The following is a 21,569-nucleotide window of genomic DNA, read 5'->3' as shown; positions in this document are numbered from 1 at the left end:
AATTGCTCCAGCTTCCTATGCTAATATTTCAATTAAACACTTCTTCAGTTTGTGCTCCAGACAAGATTTCCATCATAGTCTTAAAAAAGTGTTCTTCAGAACTCTCTTAAATTATTGCAAAACTTATATAAAGTGCTAAATAAGTGGTTCCAATTTTTCAAAACTCTTGAATACATTTTAATCTCTCCAACTATCCTACTATTAGCTTTTACTCTGTTATTAGTTTCTTTATATAAAGGTTTGAGGCTATTACATTATTTCTAATTGCAGTAGTAAAGTTATTCTTGAAGGCCTACCCTCTTCTTTATTTCAAGTAACTTTAAGTGTACCACAAGGTTCTACCTTTGCTTCTGTATTGTTTCTTATCTACAATAACAATCTTCATAAAATCTAAGGTGGCTCTATTTCCTGACGACTCAACTTAACACTCTTGACAAAAAGTCTTCACCTTTGATTGCTTAGATCAAGCAGCTGATTTTTAATCTGATCTCTCTTCTGTAACAACCTAAGGCTTGCATTGGCTTGTGGATTCTAAGTCTGGATTTAAAGTCCACGATTTTTGTTAGACAACAAAACTCATTTATTTACTGCAAAAAATACTGCAATATTGTTTGCATTTCTTTATTGATAAATAACCACCTTCTTACCCTCAGACAAAGTCTATAAGCAAATTTGTAAATGTAATTAGACTTGCTTTATCTGCCATGCTTGAGCCACTCTCCCATTGTTGTAAGGTTGTATTTCTTTCTTTTTCTACAAATGCAATCATGGTCAATGCTCAAAAAAGCTATCATCTCTATTACAATAAACCAAAACTCATTCGTGCTTGTTTCTTATTTAACAAGTTGCATCCTTTTACTGCATCCGCCCTTCATGCTATAAAAACTTTTATTGATCCAGTTTTTTTCCTTACACATCAAAAAAACTTTATAACTGTTAGCCATCTTCATATTTTTCTTTTATATACAACCTACAACTTTTTAAGTCTTATGTTAACCATTTCCTATTATTTTTACTTACTCTCTATTTTAAAGTAACTCATACTTAATGATGATTGCTTGCAATCTTGTTGGAAGTAAATTAGAGTTTGAAAATATATAAATATATGCCAGTATTTAATAAATAGTAAATGTAAGCATAAAATTATAATATATAAAGTATTATAAATTTTTTTTTAGCCCTGGCTATCAACCTCTGCTAAATTTTATAGTTTAGCTGGGGCCGGGGCCGGGTTTGAAAAAAGTCTAATTTTTAGCCAGGGCCTCGGCCCTGGCTAAAAATACGTGGTAGTGGTAGAGCACTCGCTTAATAATTGAGAGGTTCGGAGTTTGATCTCCACCACATCCCTGGTAATACCGCTCTCAACTTATTTCTCCGCACAGTGGCCTTGTTTGTCAAGTTTTGTGTTTTGGAGTTATTAAGTTGAGAGAGGGTTATAACCACATTTATGTAGCCTCTTTGTATGTAGTAGCCTTCTTGGCCTTGGAAAGGTGAATTAAAATTAAAAAAATAATAATAAAAAAATAAATATATTTTATTTCTTTTTAGTTGCTTGATTGAAGAGTTATATTTCAATGGTGAGATAGTCAAGCTTGTTGATTTATTTGATTTAGTTAACATTGTAGAAAAAATCAAGTATTTACAATGCAATCAAATTTCAATGAAATGTGACATTAAAAACTTGGAAATATTTCCAGGAAATGCAATCATTTTGTCTTCTAAAGATATTGAAAATAACTTTTATAAAAGCTTGGGAATGTTTTCTAAGCAACCAGGAGTTCTAAAATTGTTCAACATGTTAAATCTGTACAGTGGCCTAGTAGATTTCTGTGAGCAAATTCAGTTTTACAACAAGATCAAATTGTTAATACATTTTTATAGTCAAGCAAATTTTATATTTCATTATGGAGAAGTTTTACCTTATTTACCTATATTGGAGAAACTTTTTTTAAAAACTGATTTTATAATTTCAAATTGTAAATTAAAAAAAGTTATTATTCATTTTAAGTTAAATGACACTCTCGAAGTAATTAAGTTAAAAGATAAACTTTTTGTGAAATACCAAGAACTAAGTGGATCATTTCCTACTTTGATTTATTCTGATGATTCTGAAAGTTCATATTTTGAAGCTTACATAATCGAGCAGTTTGAGGAGTTTGTTACAAGAACATTTACAGATGATGAGTTAAAAAATCTTCCAATTATTTCTGTTGTATTTGTATCTAAATTTTTAGAATGTTTTTTTACAGAAGAAAGAAAATAAGTGTCGTTTTTTTCATTTGTATTTTGTAAGTATATATTTTTGTAAGTTTTATGATCATGGCAATGGTGTGGGCAGGATTTTTAGATTCAAAATATGACATTTTCAGGCATTGTGAAAACTCCAAACTTAAGTGTGTTTATACTTAAGTCAAATGAAAGAGTTTTTCACAAAATCCCGGTGATTGGAGCTTGAGAACAAAAATACTCTAAAAAGTTTACAGTCCATTTTTCGAATGTGATGGCATTTAGTTAATAAAATATTTTTTTTACTATCTTTTTAACAAAGTTAAAATTACTAGTTAAATTAAAAGTACTAGTTAAATTCATGGACAGATAGTTAATTCAGACAGAAGTTAAATTTATGGACAAATTTTAAATTTTATTTAATAATCCATTAGGGTAGGGTGGGGTAATGTGGGTCTACGAGGTAATCTGGGTCTAATTCATATTTATCTGTTATATTGATAATGGCTTTAAGTATAAAGTTGTAATTTTTACCACGTTGTTATAACATATTAGGCTAATTAATTTTAAAATATAACCTTGCTATGCTGTTAGAAACGGCATTTTTTTAGCTAAAATGCTAGATACATAAACCAAGTCATTTTTTCCTCCGTTTTTAAACTTCAGAGAAAATATATTCAAATAAGGCGTAAACGTTCGAAAAATGGTTATTTTGAAAGTAAAGTTACTATATTTTAAGGAAAGTATACCTGTAAGACACTAACGCACATGGTTTGTTTAAAATTTGAAATACAATCAGGTGGGGTAAAGTCGGTCAATGTATATAAAATATTATGATATGTAATTATATTATCGAAGTTGTTGTTAGTAACATTATAAACCTATTAGTTTCATCAGACCTAACTACTTTTGTGTTAATAATTCTTTAGAACTATTAAACACTTGTTTGAAGTTTATATCTTTGAAGTTTATATTAAGAAACATGTGTATTTATTTGTATGAAACAATACCTAGGTCAAATAAAATATTATATAAGACCTAAATGGTGTTAAAATATTTTTTGGTGATATTTTATGATTTATGCTAATTTATTTCACTAAAAGTTTAACAGATTTTTCATAAATATTACTTTAGAAAGTATTTAAAAAATGCCAAGATGTTATAATAAAAAAATAAAACCCAAGTACAATGCTGATAGTTTGGAAAGAGCAATTGTGTTAGTATGTGAGAAAAAAAGTACTATTTATCATGCTGCTAAAGAATGTTCTGTTCCTAAAGAAACATTGAGACGAAGAATAAAACAACAAGAATTTAATGCAAACAAACGTGAAGGTCGAAAAAATGTGCTGAGTGATAATGATGAAACTATGATTGTAGCTGCAGCGCAGTATTGTCAAAGATATGGTCTTCCATTAGATTCTCTTGACATTTGTAATTTAGTTGGTCAATTTTGCACAACAATGAGGATGAAAACTCCTTTTAAAAATGGAATTCCTGGAAATGATTGGATAATTTCATTTGAGAAGCGTCATGTTGATAAACTTCGATTACGCAAACCTGAAATACTTACATTTTCAAGAGCTAAAAGTTTAACACATGAAGTTGTAGATAAATTTTTTACTATTTTTTCTGATGTGATTCATAATAATAACATTGTACCAAGTAGTATATACAATCTTGACGAGACTGGGCTTTCCACAAATCACTTAACGAAGAGAGTATTTGTACATCCAAAAAGCAAAGATGCTTATGAATTGGCTGGTTCTTCTGGTAAAGCTATGTACTCTGTGCTGTTCTGCGTGTCTGCAGATGGAAGATATCTTCCACCATTTGTTGTTTTTAAGGGAGAAGGCTATCTGTATTCTAAATGGGTAGAAAATGGACCACCAGGATGTGCTTTTGGGGCAACAGCAAGTGGATGGATGCAAGACTTTCTATTTGAAAACTGGTATTTTACTTGAATTTTATAATTTTAATTTTTTTATTTTAATTTTTTTTCTTTCCTTTTTTTTATTAATGTATTTACACTGAATAGCCTTTGTTGCTCTTGAAGGCGTTACAAATGATTCAATAGAAGTAAATACATTCTTTATTTAGAATTGTCGAGCACTTCATACCATTTGTTGACCAAGATCAAAAACCAATACTCCTGCTTTATGACGGTCATGGAAGTCATTTAACATATGGTACTATAAAAGCAGCCATGGACAACGATATCCAAATTATTTGTCTTCCACCAAATTGCTCACACGCATTACAACCGTTAGATGTAGCTGTCTTTGGACCATTAAAGAATGAGTGAAGAAAAATTTTAAAGCAGTTTGCAAGAGAAACACAACAAAAAAATATTGATAAGACAGCTTTTACAGGATTATTGAAACAATTGTGTCAGAGACTCTCTCCAGCAAATGCTATAGCAGGATTTCGTGGTTCAGGTATCTCACCATTAGGTAAAGAAAAGATGGAAAGAAAAATAACAGGTATTGACTTTCTCAATCAATCACCTGAATGTTATAGCCCTAAATCTTCAAGAATACAAACACCGAGATCAGCTATGCGAGAAGCTTTAAGGTCAATCATATGTCCTAATGTATCTGCAGAAACAGCAGCAATAATTGAACAACAAAAACAAAAAAGGAAGAGAGTACAAGCAAAATGTGGAGAACTCCTTACAAATGAGAAAGTCAAACGACGGTTACTTGAGGAACAAAAAGTCAGAGAGGAAAAAAACAAAGTTAAAAAAAAATGTACAAAAAAAACTATTACCTTTACTGAAGTATCAAAGAAATACCCAAAAAGATCTAAGAAGTGCCCAAAATAGCAGGAATTTTACCATAAAAGTGCAATCATCAAAAAAATAGTTATTTCTTATAAAACACTTTATTAAAACATGATTTCTGTTTTAAATCACCATTTTTTTACTTTTATTTGATCGAGTTTTTAATTTTTATTGTTGTGCTGTGTATGTATGCACTTTTTTTTTAAAAAAAAAAACAACTTAAAACTACTTTTTAAAATAAAACCTTTTTATATATACTATAAAAAAGGGGCGTACATATAGAATGTATGTCAGATTTTTCATAAGCAGCAGTATTTTAAACCAGAACTACCAATATTTTATGTAGAGTGCAGCACAAATGACCAAAATTTTCAATCTCTTCAAAATGAGGGGTTATAACTTTTACATGGTCACAACTATCTAATACGAAAAAATTTTTTGATAGAATTAAAACCTGTTGCAAAAAGTTGTAATTTACCATAAACATGAACATCCTTAAGTATGGAGTTTGCACTATGTCTGAAAGAGTCATATTAGAAATATCAAAAAATTCTTCCTGTCACTGGGTCTGATCTTTAATCTAGTATAAAATGACCTTAAATTTTTTCTCTTCCCTTCTTAAACATTTGAGGTGAATTTGTAGTAAGTTTTTTTGCCCCACATGGCTTTTTTATTTCAAGTTTCTATCATACTGCTTTATAATTTTTTTTAAAAACAATATCAGAATATATAAGTATTTCGTATAGTTTACAAACAAAAAGTATAGTTTACAATACAAATAGTTTACATGCTTGTGCATGCTATTCTCATCATCATATTGTGTCTTTGTTTCTGTAATTGCACTGGTTGGAAGTTTCTCCCATACACCATATTACTCTAAATGCATGTGGTGTGTAACTTTTCTTTAATCTTTAATGATGCACCAGACGCTTTCTTATACACTCCTCATGACCACTTTCAAGTATTTTCTATTTCCTCATTCCTGACTTTACAATACATAAGTTTTTGTCTTATTCATGTTTATTTATTTAAAGTATGTCAAAGTTTATTTATAAAAACAAATTAAAAATTTGAATCTTAATAGGAATAAAAACAAATTTGAAATTAAATTCATTTTCGCAATCTTTTTTTTTTTATATTCATTTGATTATCAAATAGGTTAATTTTTGTTTGTTTTTGTAACAATATTTACTTGACCTAATCAGACTATTCTTTAAAAAAAAAAAAAAAAGTTCAAGTGGTTATCCTGCATCAAACAAGATAAATATGCATACATAATTAAAATGCTTTTATGTTAAATTTTGTATTTTGTGTATCTTTTATGTTAGAGTATTGTGTATATGTGTGTACATATATATATATATATATATATATATATATATATATATATATATATATATATATATATATATATATATATATATATATATATATATATATATATATATATATATATATACACACTGAGGCATATTCGTTTAGACGCATCAAGTTTTTTCTCTTTATCTTAATTTTTTTCTATGAACTGTCAACTGATATGCATGCAAGTTATTATCAAAATAATTGTTGTGTTGTGGGCTAATAAAAATCACAAAAAAATTTTTTCTATGTGTCTTTATTAACATGAGAGTATGTTTGATATACAAAAGCACATTTTTAAATTGGAATATATCTATAGACGCAATCAGGTTAATAACGGTAATTATTGATTTTTAATCACTTTTACACAAATAAATTTATAAATTTTAGTGTAATTTGATCTTTTACTCTGCCAGTATCATTTTTATTGCATTTTATGAAATGCCCGAAGGAAAGTTTTTGACAGATGCTGAAAAAATACAAATTAATTTATATCGTGGCTTAGAAATCTCACCAGCACTTTCTATACGAGAAATAGCAAGAAAAATTGGAAGACCTGACCATGTTGTACGAAACTACATTGCAAAAGGTGACAACTACGGTGTAAAAAAAGCAACAAACGGCAACAAAGTATTAACAAATCGGCAAATTAATCGAATTCGTTTCGAAGCAACCAAAAATAAATTAAATGCAACACAAATAAAGGATAAATTATTATTGCCTGTCACCAATAAACATGTTGCACATATTCTACATACAACACCAAACGTAAAGTGGAAGAAACCACACCAAAAATTAATGTTAAAAAAACACCATAAAATTGCTAGATTACAGTTTGCTAAAAACCATATGCATTGGACTCATGAGTGGCAAAACATAATATTTTCAGATGAAAAAAAGTTCAATTTAGATGGTCCGGACTCTTACAGTTGTTATTGGCATAATCTAAGAGGAATAAATGACCCACAAACAAAACAAAATTATGGAGGAGGAAGTTTAATGGTTTGGGGTGGATTTTCTTATTCAGGAAAACAGACTCTGTGTTGTGGTTTACCTAAAATGAACTCGATAAAGTATACAGAAATGTTGGATGATGTTCTCATAACTTACATGGATGAAAACATGGTTGATAATGCCGTATTTCAGCGAGATAATGCTGCAATTCACACATCAAGGCATTCTATGAAATGGTTTAAAGACCACAACATCCCGGTTCTCGAATGGCCAGCTTGTAGTCCGGACTTAAATCCAATCGAGAATGTGTGGGGAATGCTATCAAGAAAAGTTATGATGCTAAAGCAGCCGGACACCAATTTAAAACTGTTACTGAGTTAAAGTGTAAAATCCTTGAAGCATGGTCCAAGTTGGATCAAATTACACTTCAACGAGTAGTGGAGTCAATGAAAGGAAAATTTTTGAGGTGATCCAGTGTAATGGAGGACATACCCATTACTAATTTCCATCTTTTAATGTCAAAAATATGACTGCGTCTATAGATATATTCCAATTAAAAAATGTACTTTTGTATATAAACAATACTCTCATGTTAATAAAGACACATAGAAAAAATTTTTTTGTGATTTTTATTTGCTCACAACACAACAATTATTTTGATAACTTGCATGCATATCAGTTGACAAATCATAGAAAAAAATTAAGACAAAGAGAAAAAAATTGATGTGTCTAAACGAATATGCCTCAGTGTATATATATATATATATATATATATATATATATATATATATATATATATATATATATATATATATATATATATATATATATATATATATATATATATAAGGGTGTCTAAAAAAAATTTTCAAAAAAAAAGTTTTTCAAAAGTATGTCAACCTGGTACTCAAATATAAAAATTTCAAAAATAATATTCATTTTGAGAAAATTTTAACTTATATATAAAAATTATCATAAAAAAATATAAAAAATGTGTATTTTTCGTTCTTTGTTAAAAAATATAATTTTTTATGTAATAAAACCAAAAGTAACAATTTTTTTTTGAAATGAATATAATTTTTGAATTTTTTATATAATTTTGCTTCATTTGAGTACCAGGTTGACATATTTTTGAAAAACTCCTTTTTCGAAAATATTAGGGACTCATTAAATATTCAAGGGTCTTGAGGAATCCCTCAAAATATTTTTTATTCAAAAAAATTTTAAACCTAATGTTTTTGTATTAGATAGAACATATTTAGGGGGCGGGAGCAGATTATTTTCAAAAATGTTGTTGTTTGGGACACCCTAATATATATATATATATATATATATATATATATATATATATATATATATATATATATATATATATATATATATATATATATATATATATATATATATATATATATATATATGTATATGTATATATGTATATATATATATGTATATATATATATATATGTATATACGTATATATATATATATATATATGTATATATGTATATATATGTATATTAATATATATATACATATATATTATCACCTAAATATAATATTATATTAGGGTGATAACTATTATGTACTATCATCATTATAATTATAATCATGCACGTGATGATGATCCAATTTTTTATTTTTTGACTTAAAGTTATTAAGAATATTATAATGGGGAATCGTGGTATGGAAGAATTGATCCCAATTGTTAACAAGCTTCAAGATGCTTTTGCACAAATTGGTATAGAGTCACCAATTGATTTGCCACAGATTGCTGTTGTTGGTGGACAAAGTGCAGGAAAAAGTAGTGTTCTTGAAAATTTTGTAGGCCGGTAATATTTTTGAAACTTGTATTAATATTATTAATTTGTACTTGTATTAATATTTTTAGTACTATATATATATATATAGGAATCAGTCAGGGTTTTAGGACTTGATGTTTTAATTTGATAATGTGTAAGTCATTTTTATAGAAGTGTTGAATTTTTTTTGCCACAACACTGCATGAAGTAAGAAATGGAGCACTATATATAATTTGACTAAATATGTAAGACCTGTAACCTTGTAAAAGATTGCAGTAAGCCCGATTTGCTTTAGATGCTTGAGTAGAATTGATATTATAGTTTTATGCACTTTTATCTATTGTTCATCCTAATCAAGATTCTTATTGAGCAGGATCCCAAGGTATTTTTAGTTGTTGACAATTTTGAGCTTATAATTCATTATTATATCATTACTGAGTATGGGCGGTGGAAAGTGTGATTGTTGGAACACCTGTCATAATGACTACATTTTGAGCTATGAAATAAAAGTATTGGAACCTTAAGAATATAATTAAATTAAATAAAACACAAATTTATTACTCATTTGTTCATTGTTATAAGTTATGCAACTACTGCCTGGGGTAGAAGAGGCAAAAGTAAATTAAATTATCTTACCACCGTTAGAAATACGCTGTAGATTTAATCAATTTTTCAGATCGATTCTTATATGCTAGAATATTTTTATTAGAGAAAAGAATGCTCAATGTATACAAAATAAATGTATTTAATGTTTTATTTTTTTTATATGTGGATAAACGATTTATGTATTATATTTTTCAATCCAAGAAATTCATAAATACAAATATTACAACTGTCTTTGACAATATCTTTAAAATCAACAATACAAAAAATATGATGTGCTAAATGGGAAAGTTAGAAGATAAGAATATACAACAAGAGTTGATTGTCTTCAAAAGCGTAAAGTTTGTGTTCTAAAAATAGATATTTTTTCAGTAACGTAAAGCATTTCAGGATTGATATTTGCACAAACATTGCACAGAAACAAAAGAATTTCTTTAAAAAAGAAATTCTTTTTCGTGGTTGTGGGATTGATATTTGGATAAACAAACAAATTGACGTCACCAAAACAGTACGCTATTGAAATTGTAAAATGATTTTGCCTAACGCTAAAACCTGTTATTCTTAGGTCATAAAATCTCGTATTATATCTCAAAAGTAAGGCTCCAGAGACTTCTGGAAAGTCTTTAACAGTGCCTATAATAAGGCGAATATGTTGTTTCACTTTTCTTGCATAGTTCAGATTTTGTTACCTCACCTAAAAACTCATTAATCTCATCTCAGGATTCCTCTAATCACATCTTACTTGATATAGCCAACAAACAGGTTGATCCATTGCCTCAAATTCATATCACTTCAGCTTCTGTATCTATAGTGATCTCCTGCATAGACTCTTATGCAGCTTGTGGTTTGGACAACATACCTGTTATAGCCTTGCAGAAGTGTTCTCCGGAGCTGTCAGTTATACTTTCAAAACTAATTAACAAGTGCTTAATTAAGTTTGGCATGCTGGTTGTCTCCTTAAGTTCTTTTTATATGGTTTATCAAGTAACATCTTTAAGATTAATGAATCCTTCCTTACCAATCATAGTGTAAAAGTTGTCCTTGATGGACAGTACTCTTCTTCATATCCTGTAACTTAAGGAGTTCCTCAAGATTCGGTCCTTTGCCCTATACTCAGAAATTCTTGCATTTAAAGTAGCATTGTTGGCTGAAGGTACTACCATTTATACTTGTCTTAATACAAAGCCAACACTCTCTGATTGCTTAGAGGAAGCATTAGTGCATGAAAAGGATCTCACTTCTACTACAGCATGGGTCTCTCAGTGGCTGGTCAACTTTAACTCTGGTAAAACTTAAAAGTTTTTTCAGCTAATCATTAATGCAACAATCTAGATCTTCCTATATTTATGACCGGTAATGTACTCAATGAGTCATCTACCCTTCGTCTTCTAGGATTAACACTTCCGATCTATTTGATTTATAGTTGGAAACTATATATTAAATCCATTGCAAAATTAGCATCTACCAAATTGCATCTCTTTATCATGCTACCCCCTTTCTTACTCCTGATTCTATTCTTTATCTCTATAAATCTTAAACCCTTTCTTGTATTGAATACTGTACTTGTATTGCCATATCTGGTGTGGATCTTCTAATGATACCCTTCCTCTTTTAGACAAAGTGCAAAAATGCATTATAAACATAGTTGGACCTGCTCTTGCAGCCCACCCTTAACGATTGTCACATTGTCATGATGTTGCTTCTCTTTCTCTTTTCTCTAAATACTATAATGGGCGCTGCTCTAAAGAGCTATCGTCTCTTTTATCTACTAAAACTAACTAACTTTTGGGTATTACTAACCCAGTGACAAATTTTTTATTTTTGGTTTGACACACAATCTCTCACTAGTCAACAGCCTACTTCTTTAATCCTAAACCAGTTGAGCTCTTGCCAATGTCATTATCATAGGTATTTTATTTGAATTCAATGTAAACTGTAGACTACAGACAGGTTAACCACATGGTATTAATCTGAAAGAATAATTGTGTGATACCATTAAATACCATTCAATGATATTTGTTAAAGACAGAGAAAGCTGATGGCAGTTATTGCTTATGAAGAGGTTTAAGCGCAGAATGGTTAGATAAAGATGGTGTTAACTTGTCTGGTGAATCAGTTCCGAGAGAAATCGTTAAATCAACCACTATACCTATCATAACAATTAAGAAACATTTGGCTTCCCCATGAGAAGATGATAGAATCTAGAGTATAAATTCTTGAATTCTTGAATTCATAGTGTTATAGTTAGTTCTAAAATCTAAAAGTTAACAACGTAATCAAATTTAAAACTTTAGACATAATTAATGTCCCCTTAGCCGTAACTTTCATGATCAACAAAAATAAATGCTTTTGCAAAATCAAAAAATATTGCAAAAATTTATTTTTTAATTTTTTGCATGAGGCCAGTTTTCTATAACTTGAATATCTATGCTCAATTTGTCATAGCAATCCTGTTTTTAGTTTGTTTAGTTGGTTTTTAATGTTATTAAAGTTAAAAATGGGGGGTAGTTGGCAGATCTGCTAGGCCGTTGATGAAGAATGAGAAGTTAGGCTGTTATAACTCCAGACACTTTGGAAATGATCGTTCAATTGAATTGCTTATTTCTCAGAATAAAAAGAAGTTGTTTCTCCTTTATTGGCCAGCCTAATTTCTTGCCAAAAGTCTTTTTTACATAGGAAATGCATCTGTTATTAATGACTTTTTTTTGTGTGATTAGTTTCTGGTTCAATTTGCAAATACACTTAGTGTAATGACCAGATGAAAGATTTTATAAGGCTCTGAATAAGGCTTTTTATAAGGCTCTGAATAAACGGTGGTATCCAAGGCTTGGGTTGATAAACGTTACTTTTTTCTAAATTTCTTTTGCCCTTTTTAAAAATGAGTTTTCCTGTACTGCCTTGTGACCATGATGTTACACCCCTAATTTATATAATTGTATAATATTATTAGTACTCATACAATACAAAAATATTTATGAAATTAAAAAATAAATTTTTAAGTTTCTAAAACAACCATTAATATAAATAATAACCAATAATGTTTAGTGATTTTCTTCCCCGTGGATCAGGAATTGTTACAAGAAGACCTTTAGTTTTGCAATTAAGTTATGGTAACACAGGTATGTACAAAAATATTCTTGAATAGTGCATTATTTTTAACTACTTCCTAAAACTTAAATATTTAAAGTAAAAAAAAATTAATAATAAAATCATTTAAATGTTCTGCAACTATTGAAGTAGTTTACAACTATTGAAGTTATTCATTTACAATTGAGATACATGGGTGAGTTTTAATGTGTTTTTTGTTTTTGTTTGTTTTCTCAGAGTATGCTGAGTTTTTGCACTGCAAAAATCAAAAGTTCACAGACTTTGATGCTGTGAGAAAAGAAATTGAAGTTGAAACAGATCGTATAACAGGAAAAACAAAAAATGTTTCACCAGTTCCAATCAATCTCAGGATATTTTCACCTCATGGTAATGATTTAGTATAAATAAGTTTGTTTTTGAAAATGTGTATTTAATTATGTTTAAACTTTTTTTTTTTTTTTAATGTTGATAATAATTTTTTTAATCTAACCAAAATTAGGTTAGGGGTTCTATATAAGAATTTTCCCTTTCCAAGGGAAGTTTCCTTTACCACGGTTAAGGACTTATTCATAATAAATTTGTTTCTGGGTTTGTATTAACATATTTCTTTTAAGTATTTTAAATATTAGATGTACACAAAAAATTTAACTGCATAACACAAATTAAACCAAATTATAAAAAATTTATTTGGTTGCAAAAATTGATTAGATTTCAAAATTTGATTGGTTGCAAAATTTGATCGGGTTGCAAAATTTGAACATTTTTTGAATTTAAAGTTTATTGTTGTAAACAAAATATGTTCATAAAGAAAATAAATTTTGATCTTAACGATTTTACAACATTAAACCATGAATGTAACACTTTAATTCAAATGTTTAGTTTAGTTTATTAAATTGTAAAATTTAACAAATTTAACAAATTAAAAAAAAAATTTTCTAAAAAATTTTTTTTTTCATCATAATATAAAATTTTATTATAACTCCAAAAAATATTTTGTTAATTAACTCTAAAAAAGTTTAAAATATTTAGTTCTTTTTTTTCTTTTTCAATACTATTTTTTACAGTTTATTGGTTGGCTTTTGCTTTTAAGTTGCTTTGAATCAATAAAACAAACCTTTACATAAACACAATTAAATGTACCAAAAAGTTATGTTTTATTTCATGTTATGTTTTATTTTTGTTTTTCATGTAAACTTTTTTTTTTAACTGTAATGTTTTATTTAATTTTAGTTTTGGACTTAACATTAATTGATTTACCGGGTTTAACAAAAATTGCAGTTGCTGGCCAACCTGCAGATATTGAAAATCAAATACGCGATATGGTTTACCAGTTTATAAGCAAAGAAAATTGCCTAATATTGGCTGTTTCACCAGCAAATTCTGATCTTGCAAATTCAGATGCTTTAAAAATGGCAAAGGAAGTTGATCCATCAGGTATATGGAAAGGTTTTTATATGTTAATCACGAAAATTTATTTAAAAATTTAATTTTTCAATAAGTTAAATCATGTTAGTGATATTGATATACTTTAATCAAAAATTTTTTTAAAAAGGGGAGAGAACAATTGGAGTTCTCACAAAGTTGGATCTAATGGATGAAGGAACAGATGCTAGAGATATTCTGGAGAACAAAGTTTACCCATTGCGTCGTGGTTAGTTTATCAAACATTAAGAAAAGAAATTGTTGATTAATTACTATTACAAATACAATTTTTTGAATTTTTTTTCTGTAGGTTACATAGGTATAGTTAACAGAAGTCAAAAGGATATTGATGGTAGAAAAGATATAAAAGCTGCCCAAGCTGCTGAGCGAAAGTTTTTCTTATCTCACCCGGCTTACAGGTTATAAAAAGCTAAACATGTTTTATTTGTTAATATATTTTTTGTTCATATTTATGATGATGGGGATGATGATGATAATGATTATGATGATTATGATGACAATCATTATGATAGTCATCATGGTTAATGATGATTCAAGTTTGGCGCTTTGATTGCTCTATAATATTAAACTTTATATTATATTTTCTGACTTTTTACAAAGTAAGTAAAATAAATAATATATAAATACAATAATGGTGTATTATGTAATAAATACAATAATGGTGTATTATGTAACGGTGCAAAAATGGTAAAGTGTTAGCTTTCTGAGTAAGAAACACAAAGTTGAAATTTTGTGGTTTTAGGTAAAATAGAAGAGAGTATAGGATTTAACGGTTATCACAACAACCAATAAAAAATCACTGCAATGTAACCACTGTTGAATCACTGCAATGTGATCACTGATGGATAATTGCAATGTGTTCACTTCTGGATCATTGCAATTTAATAACTACTGGATTACTGCATTTTTATCACTGTTGGATCGCTGCAATGTGATCACTGCTAGATCCTTTTTTTAATGCATGTTGTTGCTTGTAGTATTTTAAGTAAAGTTTCTTTACATCTTTTTGAATACACCTTTTTGTTCAAGGTAAATTTTGAAGCCAATTTTCTTTGGCTGATATCAACATGTTTTTTAGCATAATTTTCATCTTTTTCTTATGCAATTTTACTGGACAACTGTTTATTGAATTGCTGTCACACTGTATACCACGTTGTACATGTATACCACGTTGTACACTATATAAAACATTGCATTGTACAAAAAACTGTTAATCATAAAATGTTTTTGATTCAGATAAATGCTACTAGGTTCTTTTGTTTGTCCAAATATAGATTAGATGTCTAATCAAACTTTTTTCAATTAATTATTGAAATGTGTTTTGTTAAAAAGAGTGTATTAGAAATGTGTTTTTTCTAGAAAGAGATTGAAACTAGACTGCAAATCTGTATAAAAATAAGATTTTAATTTAAGCTTATGCATATTTTTTTATTTCTAAATATTTTCTTCTAAAACAAAATTTTTTTACTTATATTAAATTTCTTTCACGGGTTTTCCAGTTTTAAAATGAAATTTATTTTATATTTCTTTTTAATACTGGAAATATATATTTTTTTCTTTTTTTTCTTTCTTTTTTACACGCTATTAAACTCATTCTATCCATTTTTGGGGTGAAAATTCAAATCTATACCAACTTCTCTCACTCCTTAAATTTTATTGTACATACTATGATCATTCATTAAATTATTATTGATTTTATTTGGGGAGGGGGGGTTATTTTAATTAAAATTGATAGCTTCTTATTAATAATTTTGTTTTTTACTGTTTCATTAAAGCAATTAAGTGATTTTGGTACAAAGCACTTTTTCTTTTTATTAATATAGTTTATTTTATAGTTTTATAAAAATTAATTTAGTTGTGATGTTTCCAAGTAAATAATGTTTTTCTTTTTAATTAGACATTTTGCTGATCGAATGGGAACTGCTTTTCTTCAAAAAGCTCTTAATCAGGTAGTTTTTTCTTTCTCAATTTCATAATTTCAATATTTTTTTTTTTTTTTTTATTGATTTTAATTTTTAAATTTATAATATTTTTGAAAATTTATTTTAAATTTGAAAATAAAAATCAGTAAAAAAAAATTACCATTAAACTTTTTTTTAATTGAATATTTTTAAATAATTGTATTTTAATTAATTTTTTTTTAATTTAGTTTGTTTTTTGCAACATTTCTTTTTCTTATTGAGATTTCGTTTTTCATTGAGATTTTTATCTTATTGAAATTTTTTGTTTCCTTATGAGATTTTGTCATTGCATTGACATTAATGTTTTTTAATGAGATTTTGTCTTCACATTGTGTGGGTATTGTTTCTTAATGAGATTTTGTCTTCACATTGAGGGTTTTTTTTCTTTAGATTTTGTGTTTGCATTAAGATTTATTGTTTCATGTTTAGATTTCATTTTCTTATTAAGATTTTTTTTTTCCTTAAAATGCTAATTTTAAAAATTTAAATAACTGAACTCAAATTTTAGCAATTAACAAATCACATAAGAGAATGTATCCCAAATTTGCGCAACAAGTTGCAGTCACAAGTACTCTCAATGGAAAAAGAAGTTGAACAGTTCAAAAACTTTCGGCCAGATGATCCAACCATGAAAACTAAAGCACTTATGCAGTAAGATTGTCATTTAAATTTGTTTTTTGAAATGTTGTTTAAATCTTTAAAAAGCCAAACTAATTTCTTTTTTAAAGAAAAAATATTTAAAATTTGAAAAAGAACTCATATGTTTAATATTATTTAAATATCAAATAAAATCTAATAAAAGTAATTTTTAATTTAATTGAAATAAAAAGTTTTTCCAATTAACCCTTGCATTTGATGTATGTTAGTTGATGGATATTTAAAAGTTTAGTCTGAAGAACTTTAAAAAAATAATAACAACTACAATTATAAATAATGATAATAACAATCAATAAAAACTAAATTTTATTTTAATAGGTTTTTGAAATTGATGATAACTTTTTTTGTGGTTTTAAGTTATAAAACTTATTGCCAATTACATTTCATTTTCTTAAGCAATCTCAAATCTTTTTGAATCTTGCTGAATCATGCTGAATCTTGTGCAACTTTATGAATCTTAGCACTATTGACTATACAGGTCAAAGTGGAAAACTTGACCACAGATCTAACACTAAAGCAGAACATGAAGCACCAAAGATTCATGTTCTGTTGCTGAATTGTTTGTTAAAATAGTTTTCCATGAAATAATATTTATATAATTACATATTTCTTTATTAGTATATTTAATGATAATTAATAATAATTCAAATGCTGTTGAGATAGAGCGCCAGGTAATATCTATGACAGCCAACAAAATAGTTGTCTAAAAATTTAACTGCAACCTGTTTTTCTTGTTCAATATTATCTGCAAGTCAATCAGTTTAAGTCTGGGTTTAAACCCTTTGACTGATGTAGACTCCACTACTGATTCTGGTAAGTTATACCATCCAAAGACAACCCTGTTTGTAAAGAAGTGTTGTCTAAAACAATTTTAACATGATTTAACATGATGTTTATAACCTCTAATATTGGATACTGGACCTGGTACATTGGTTGAATGCATTTGTATCTGGATTTTCTTCATATCAATAGATTCAAAACCTTTATATAATTTATATTGTTGTATAAGGTCATTTAGTCTTCGAACTTCTAAAGTTGTTAAATCTAATATTTTTAGTCTTTAATTATATCCCAGATTTCTTAATTCTGGTATCAATTAAGCTGCTCTTCTTTGAACTTTTTCAAGTTCTTTGGTACCTTTTTTATAATAGGGATTCCAAGCTTGAATCGCAAACTCCAGATGAGGTTTAATGTACGTGCACAAAGCATTTTCATAACGTATTTTAGGTATCATTATACCTAAAAGTATTATTTAATATTGCAAGCATATTGTTTGCTTTACTGGCAGCATTCCTTACTTGTCTTTCCCATTTCAAATCCTTGGATATATAAAGGGAGATTTTTTTCCTGGTATCTTTTTGGCAACACTGGTTTTGACAGATCATGCGTGCATCGTGTCTTGTGTCATTGTCGAACTTGTTCAGTTTGGTCTATAATTTAACCATGAATCAATTTACGAACGAATAACGCTTGCAAATTATTGAATTTTACTATCAAAATTCATGCTCGGTTAACAGAGTGCATCGCATACTTCTTCCATTTTATGGGCAGTTTGGTCGGCCTACTGAGGGAGCTATTCGGAAGCTTGTGACTAAATGTTGAACCCAGTTTACAATATTGGACGTTAAACCACCAACACACATATGTAAAGTGAGGACCGAAGAAAATATTGCAGCTCTATCCATCAGTGTTAGTGGTGACCATGAAATGTTGATTTGCCGTTGTTTGCAACAATTGGGCCTCTGTTGCTCCTCTACGTGGAAAATTTTGGGTAAGGATTTGAGTGTAAAACCTATACAGCTGGTGCAAAAATTGATACAAATACAGCTGGTGCAAGAATTAAAGCCATACGACCTCCCACAACGTTTAACATTTGGTGAATGGGTGCTGGCAAAGTTGGAGGAAGATCCACATTTTTATAGAAAAATTGTATTCAGCAATGAAGCTCATTTCTGGTTGAATGGATACATTAACAAACAAAATTGCTGCATCTGGAGTGAAGACCAACCAGAAGCATTGCAAGAGCTACCAATGCATCCTAAAAAAGTCACTGTTTGGTGTGGATTATGGACCGGTGGCATCATTGGGCTGTACTTCTTCAAAGATGACAATGGCCGGAACATTACTGGGAATGGGGAACGCTACCGTGCAATGATTACAAACTTTTTTTGCCCAAAATTTAAGAGCTGAACTTGGCTGACATGTGGTTTTAACAAGACGGTGCCACATGTCACACAGCACACGAAACTATGGTCCAATTGAGAGGAGAGTTTGGTGAACAGTTTATCTCACGTTTGAGGCCTGTCAATTGGCCGCCTAGATTATGTGATTTAATGCCTTAGGACTATTTCTTGTGGGGCCATGTTAAGGCTAATGTCTACAGGGATAAACCAGCAACAATTGATGCACTGGAAGCCAATATTGAAGCATTTATTTGTGAGATACCGGCAGATATGTTGGAGAGAGTGTGCCAAAATTGGGCCTTACGCATGGGCCATCTAAAACAGAGCCGCAGCCAACATTTACATGAAATAATCTTTAAACATTAAATTATATCGACTGTTCTATCGACTTAAATAAAGATTTCATCAATTTTTTCAAATTTTTTGTGTTTTTTTTTTTTAAATCAAATCCTATACCTCTTAAAAAATCACCTTTTAAATACCTAAATCTTTTTCGAAAGTAAAATTTTTCAATTTTTTTTAGTTTACCATCATTTTTCATGAAATAAGAATATCTTTTATTACTTACACCAAAATGTATTATTTTACATTTCTCAAAATTCTAACCCAATTTCTATTCAACAGACCATTTATCAAGTTTTTTTATGTCATTTTGAAATGATTTTGAATCAACCTCAGTATAAGTAGAAACAATTATTTTATTGTCATCGGCATACAAACAACATTTATTAAGAAGCCTGCATGGTAAATCGTTTATGAATATCAAGAAAAGGAGTGAACCAAGTACAGAATCCTGTGGTACTTGTTTCACTATTTGTGTGTGAAATTCTACCATTATTGTACACATGTTTATATTTTATAAAAGTTAATGACTCGTAATTAATTGCTATTTAACAATTTTAACAATTTTGTCGTTACATATACCATAATAATAAACCAATGGTTGTAAACTTTCTAAATTTTGTTTTTTGCACTGATCTCTTAATAATTAAGCATTGTATCTTTTAGCTTTCACTTGCTCGAATCTTTTAAGTTTTTTGCAGCTTTTAAAATAGATTTCCATTTGTTTTTATTGCTAAGGATAACAACAAATGGCGGTTCTCTATCAGTTTTCGTTTTGTTTATTGATTTAAATTTATCAACAATCGTTTTTCTGTCTTCCTCTTTAGCACTTGCTGTATCAAAATTTTTTGATGCATTCCAAAAATTATAACATTATTTTCTCGTTTTGTTCTTTCTTTTGTTTCGGCAGCAACAGCATTCATAATATGTAGTTGCTCCTCTGTCTTTTTTACTGATGCATTTCCACTAACAACGCTTGCCCAAGATATTGAGGTTGATTTACTAGTAGATTCAACATTTTCTAAAACTAATCCTTTCTAATAACTTTAAGTTGCTAATCTTTAGCTCTTTAATCGACTTGTTTATTGCACTGATTATTTTTCTTTTGCTCTGCTTTAAAATTATTGAATTCCATTGTCTGAACATTTACCATGATTATATAAATTTGATTAATATAAACAATGACTTTAAGTTAACGAAACTTTTTTCTAGTTTTAATTTTAATTAACTTGTTTACAATAATTAAATAAAACATGTCTTCTCGTTTATTAACACAAATAGAACTGTTAAAAAAGCAAAATAATAAAATACTATGAAATGAACTATTTCATTCTATCCTCTGTTTCATTCTCTCCACTGTTAGATTTCACTCTCTTTCAATATATATATTACAAATTTATTTTATTAATAAGTAACACTACTTGTTTCTGTTTTGATAAGTGTTGTATGACCACTACTTTTTCTCAACAACAATTTTTTTTTTAAGTTTTTGTTATTTTTGCATATTTAATTGACTAGTTTAATTTTTTTTTTGACAAATTAAAATAATCTCATTTGTTATAATTGTTCTATTGTGATGAATAATGTTTTTATAGAATGCTTCAGAATTTCACAATGGATATTGAAAAAGTAATTGAAGGTGGATCAGGAGAAGATATTGACACTGAACATTTATCTGGTGGTGCACGAATTAACAGAGTATTCCATGAAAGATTTCCATTTGAACTTGTGAAACTACAGTATGATGAAAAAGGACTTCGCAAAAAAATAGCATTTGCTATACGTAATGTCCATGGTGTTCGATCAGGTTTATTTACTCCGGATATGGCTTTTGAATCTATTGTTAAAGAGCAGATTGAAAAACTAAAACCTCCAGCAATTCAATGTGTTGATATGGTTATTGCTGAGTTAACCAACATTATTAGGAATTGTACTAAAAAAGTATTTATTATAATTATTATTTATGTTATCAATACTCACAATAAGCAACCCGTAAAAACCCATAAAATTAAAAGTTGTGAATTATATTAAAAAATTAAAACCTTTATTATTTTGATCTGTGCTGGTTAGGGAAAATAGATTTTTTTTAGAAAAGTCAATTTTTTTCTGAAAAATCTGGTTATCTATATTTAGATTTAAAGGGCTTGAATTAATGCAAATGCATTTAAAGGTC

General features: G+C 28.3%; 3 protein-coding genes across 4 annotated transcripts in view; all 3 read left to right on the top strand.

Annotated features, from left to right (window-relative positions):
• The window catches only part of LOC101240023 (uncharacterized), a 13,172-nt gene extending 10,898 nt beyond the window's left edge, over positions 1–2,274 (top strand). The window contains exon 2 of the mRNA XM_065791726.1: positions 1,549–2,274. Within this exon, the coding sequence (XP_065647798.1) occupies positions 1,549–2,263 (715 nt within the window). The 3' untranslated portion in view covers positions 2,264–2,274. The remainder of the gene's footprint in view (positions 1–1,548) is intronic.
• Positions 2,275–3,374: 1,100 nt separating this feature from the next.
• LOC136076246 (uncharacterized) lies at positions 3,375–4,187 on the top strand. Its single transcript, XM_065789720.1, has one exon. It carries the CDS (start codon positions 3,375–3,377, stop codon positions 4,185–4,187), a length of 813 nt encoding a protein of 270 aa, XP_065645792.1.
• Positions 4,188–8,956: 4,769 nt separating this feature from the next.
• Positions 8,957–21,569, top strand: part of LOC100199205 (dynamin-1) — a 42,076-nt gene continuing 29,463 nt past the window's right edge. For both annotated transcript variants that reach the window (XM_065791725.1, XM_065791724.1), the window contains exons 1-9: positions 8,957–9,150; positions 12,769–12,842; positions 13,048–13,197; positions 14,041–14,244; positions 14,363–14,461; positions 14,543–14,651; positions 16,151–16,202; positions 16,723–16,865; positions 20,992–21,337. In XM_065791725.1, the coding sequence (XP_065647797.1) occupies positions 8,990–9,150; positions 12,769–12,842; positions 13,048–13,197; positions 14,041–14,244; positions 14,363–14,461; positions 14,543–14,651; positions 16,151–16,202; positions 16,723–16,865; positions 20,992–21,337 (1,338 nt within the window). In that variant the 5' untranslated portion in view covers positions 8,957–8,989. The remainder of the gene's footprint in view (positions 9,151–12,768; positions 12,843–13,047; positions 13,198–14,040; positions 14,245–14,362; positions 14,462–14,542; positions 14,652–16,150; positions 16,203–16,722; positions 16,866–20,991; positions 21,338–21,569) is intronic.

The sequence above is a fragment of the Hydra vulgaris genome, chromosome 02 (assembly GCF_038396675.1).
Source record: "Hydra vulgaris chromosome 02, alternate assembly HydraT2T_AEP".
NCBI lineage: Eukaryota > Metazoa > Cnidaria > Hydrozoa > Anthoathecata > Hydridae > Hydra > Hydra vulgaris.
The sequence above is the reverse complement of the archived record's forward strand: the minus strand, read 5'-3'. Positions and strand labels throughout refer to the sequence as shown.

What these genes read in the sequence shown, in the direction of transcription:
- LOC136076246 (XM_065789720.1), top strand. Translation starts at nt 3,375, where the DNA reads ATGCCAAGATGTTATAATAAAAAAATAAAACCCAAGTACAATGCTGAT.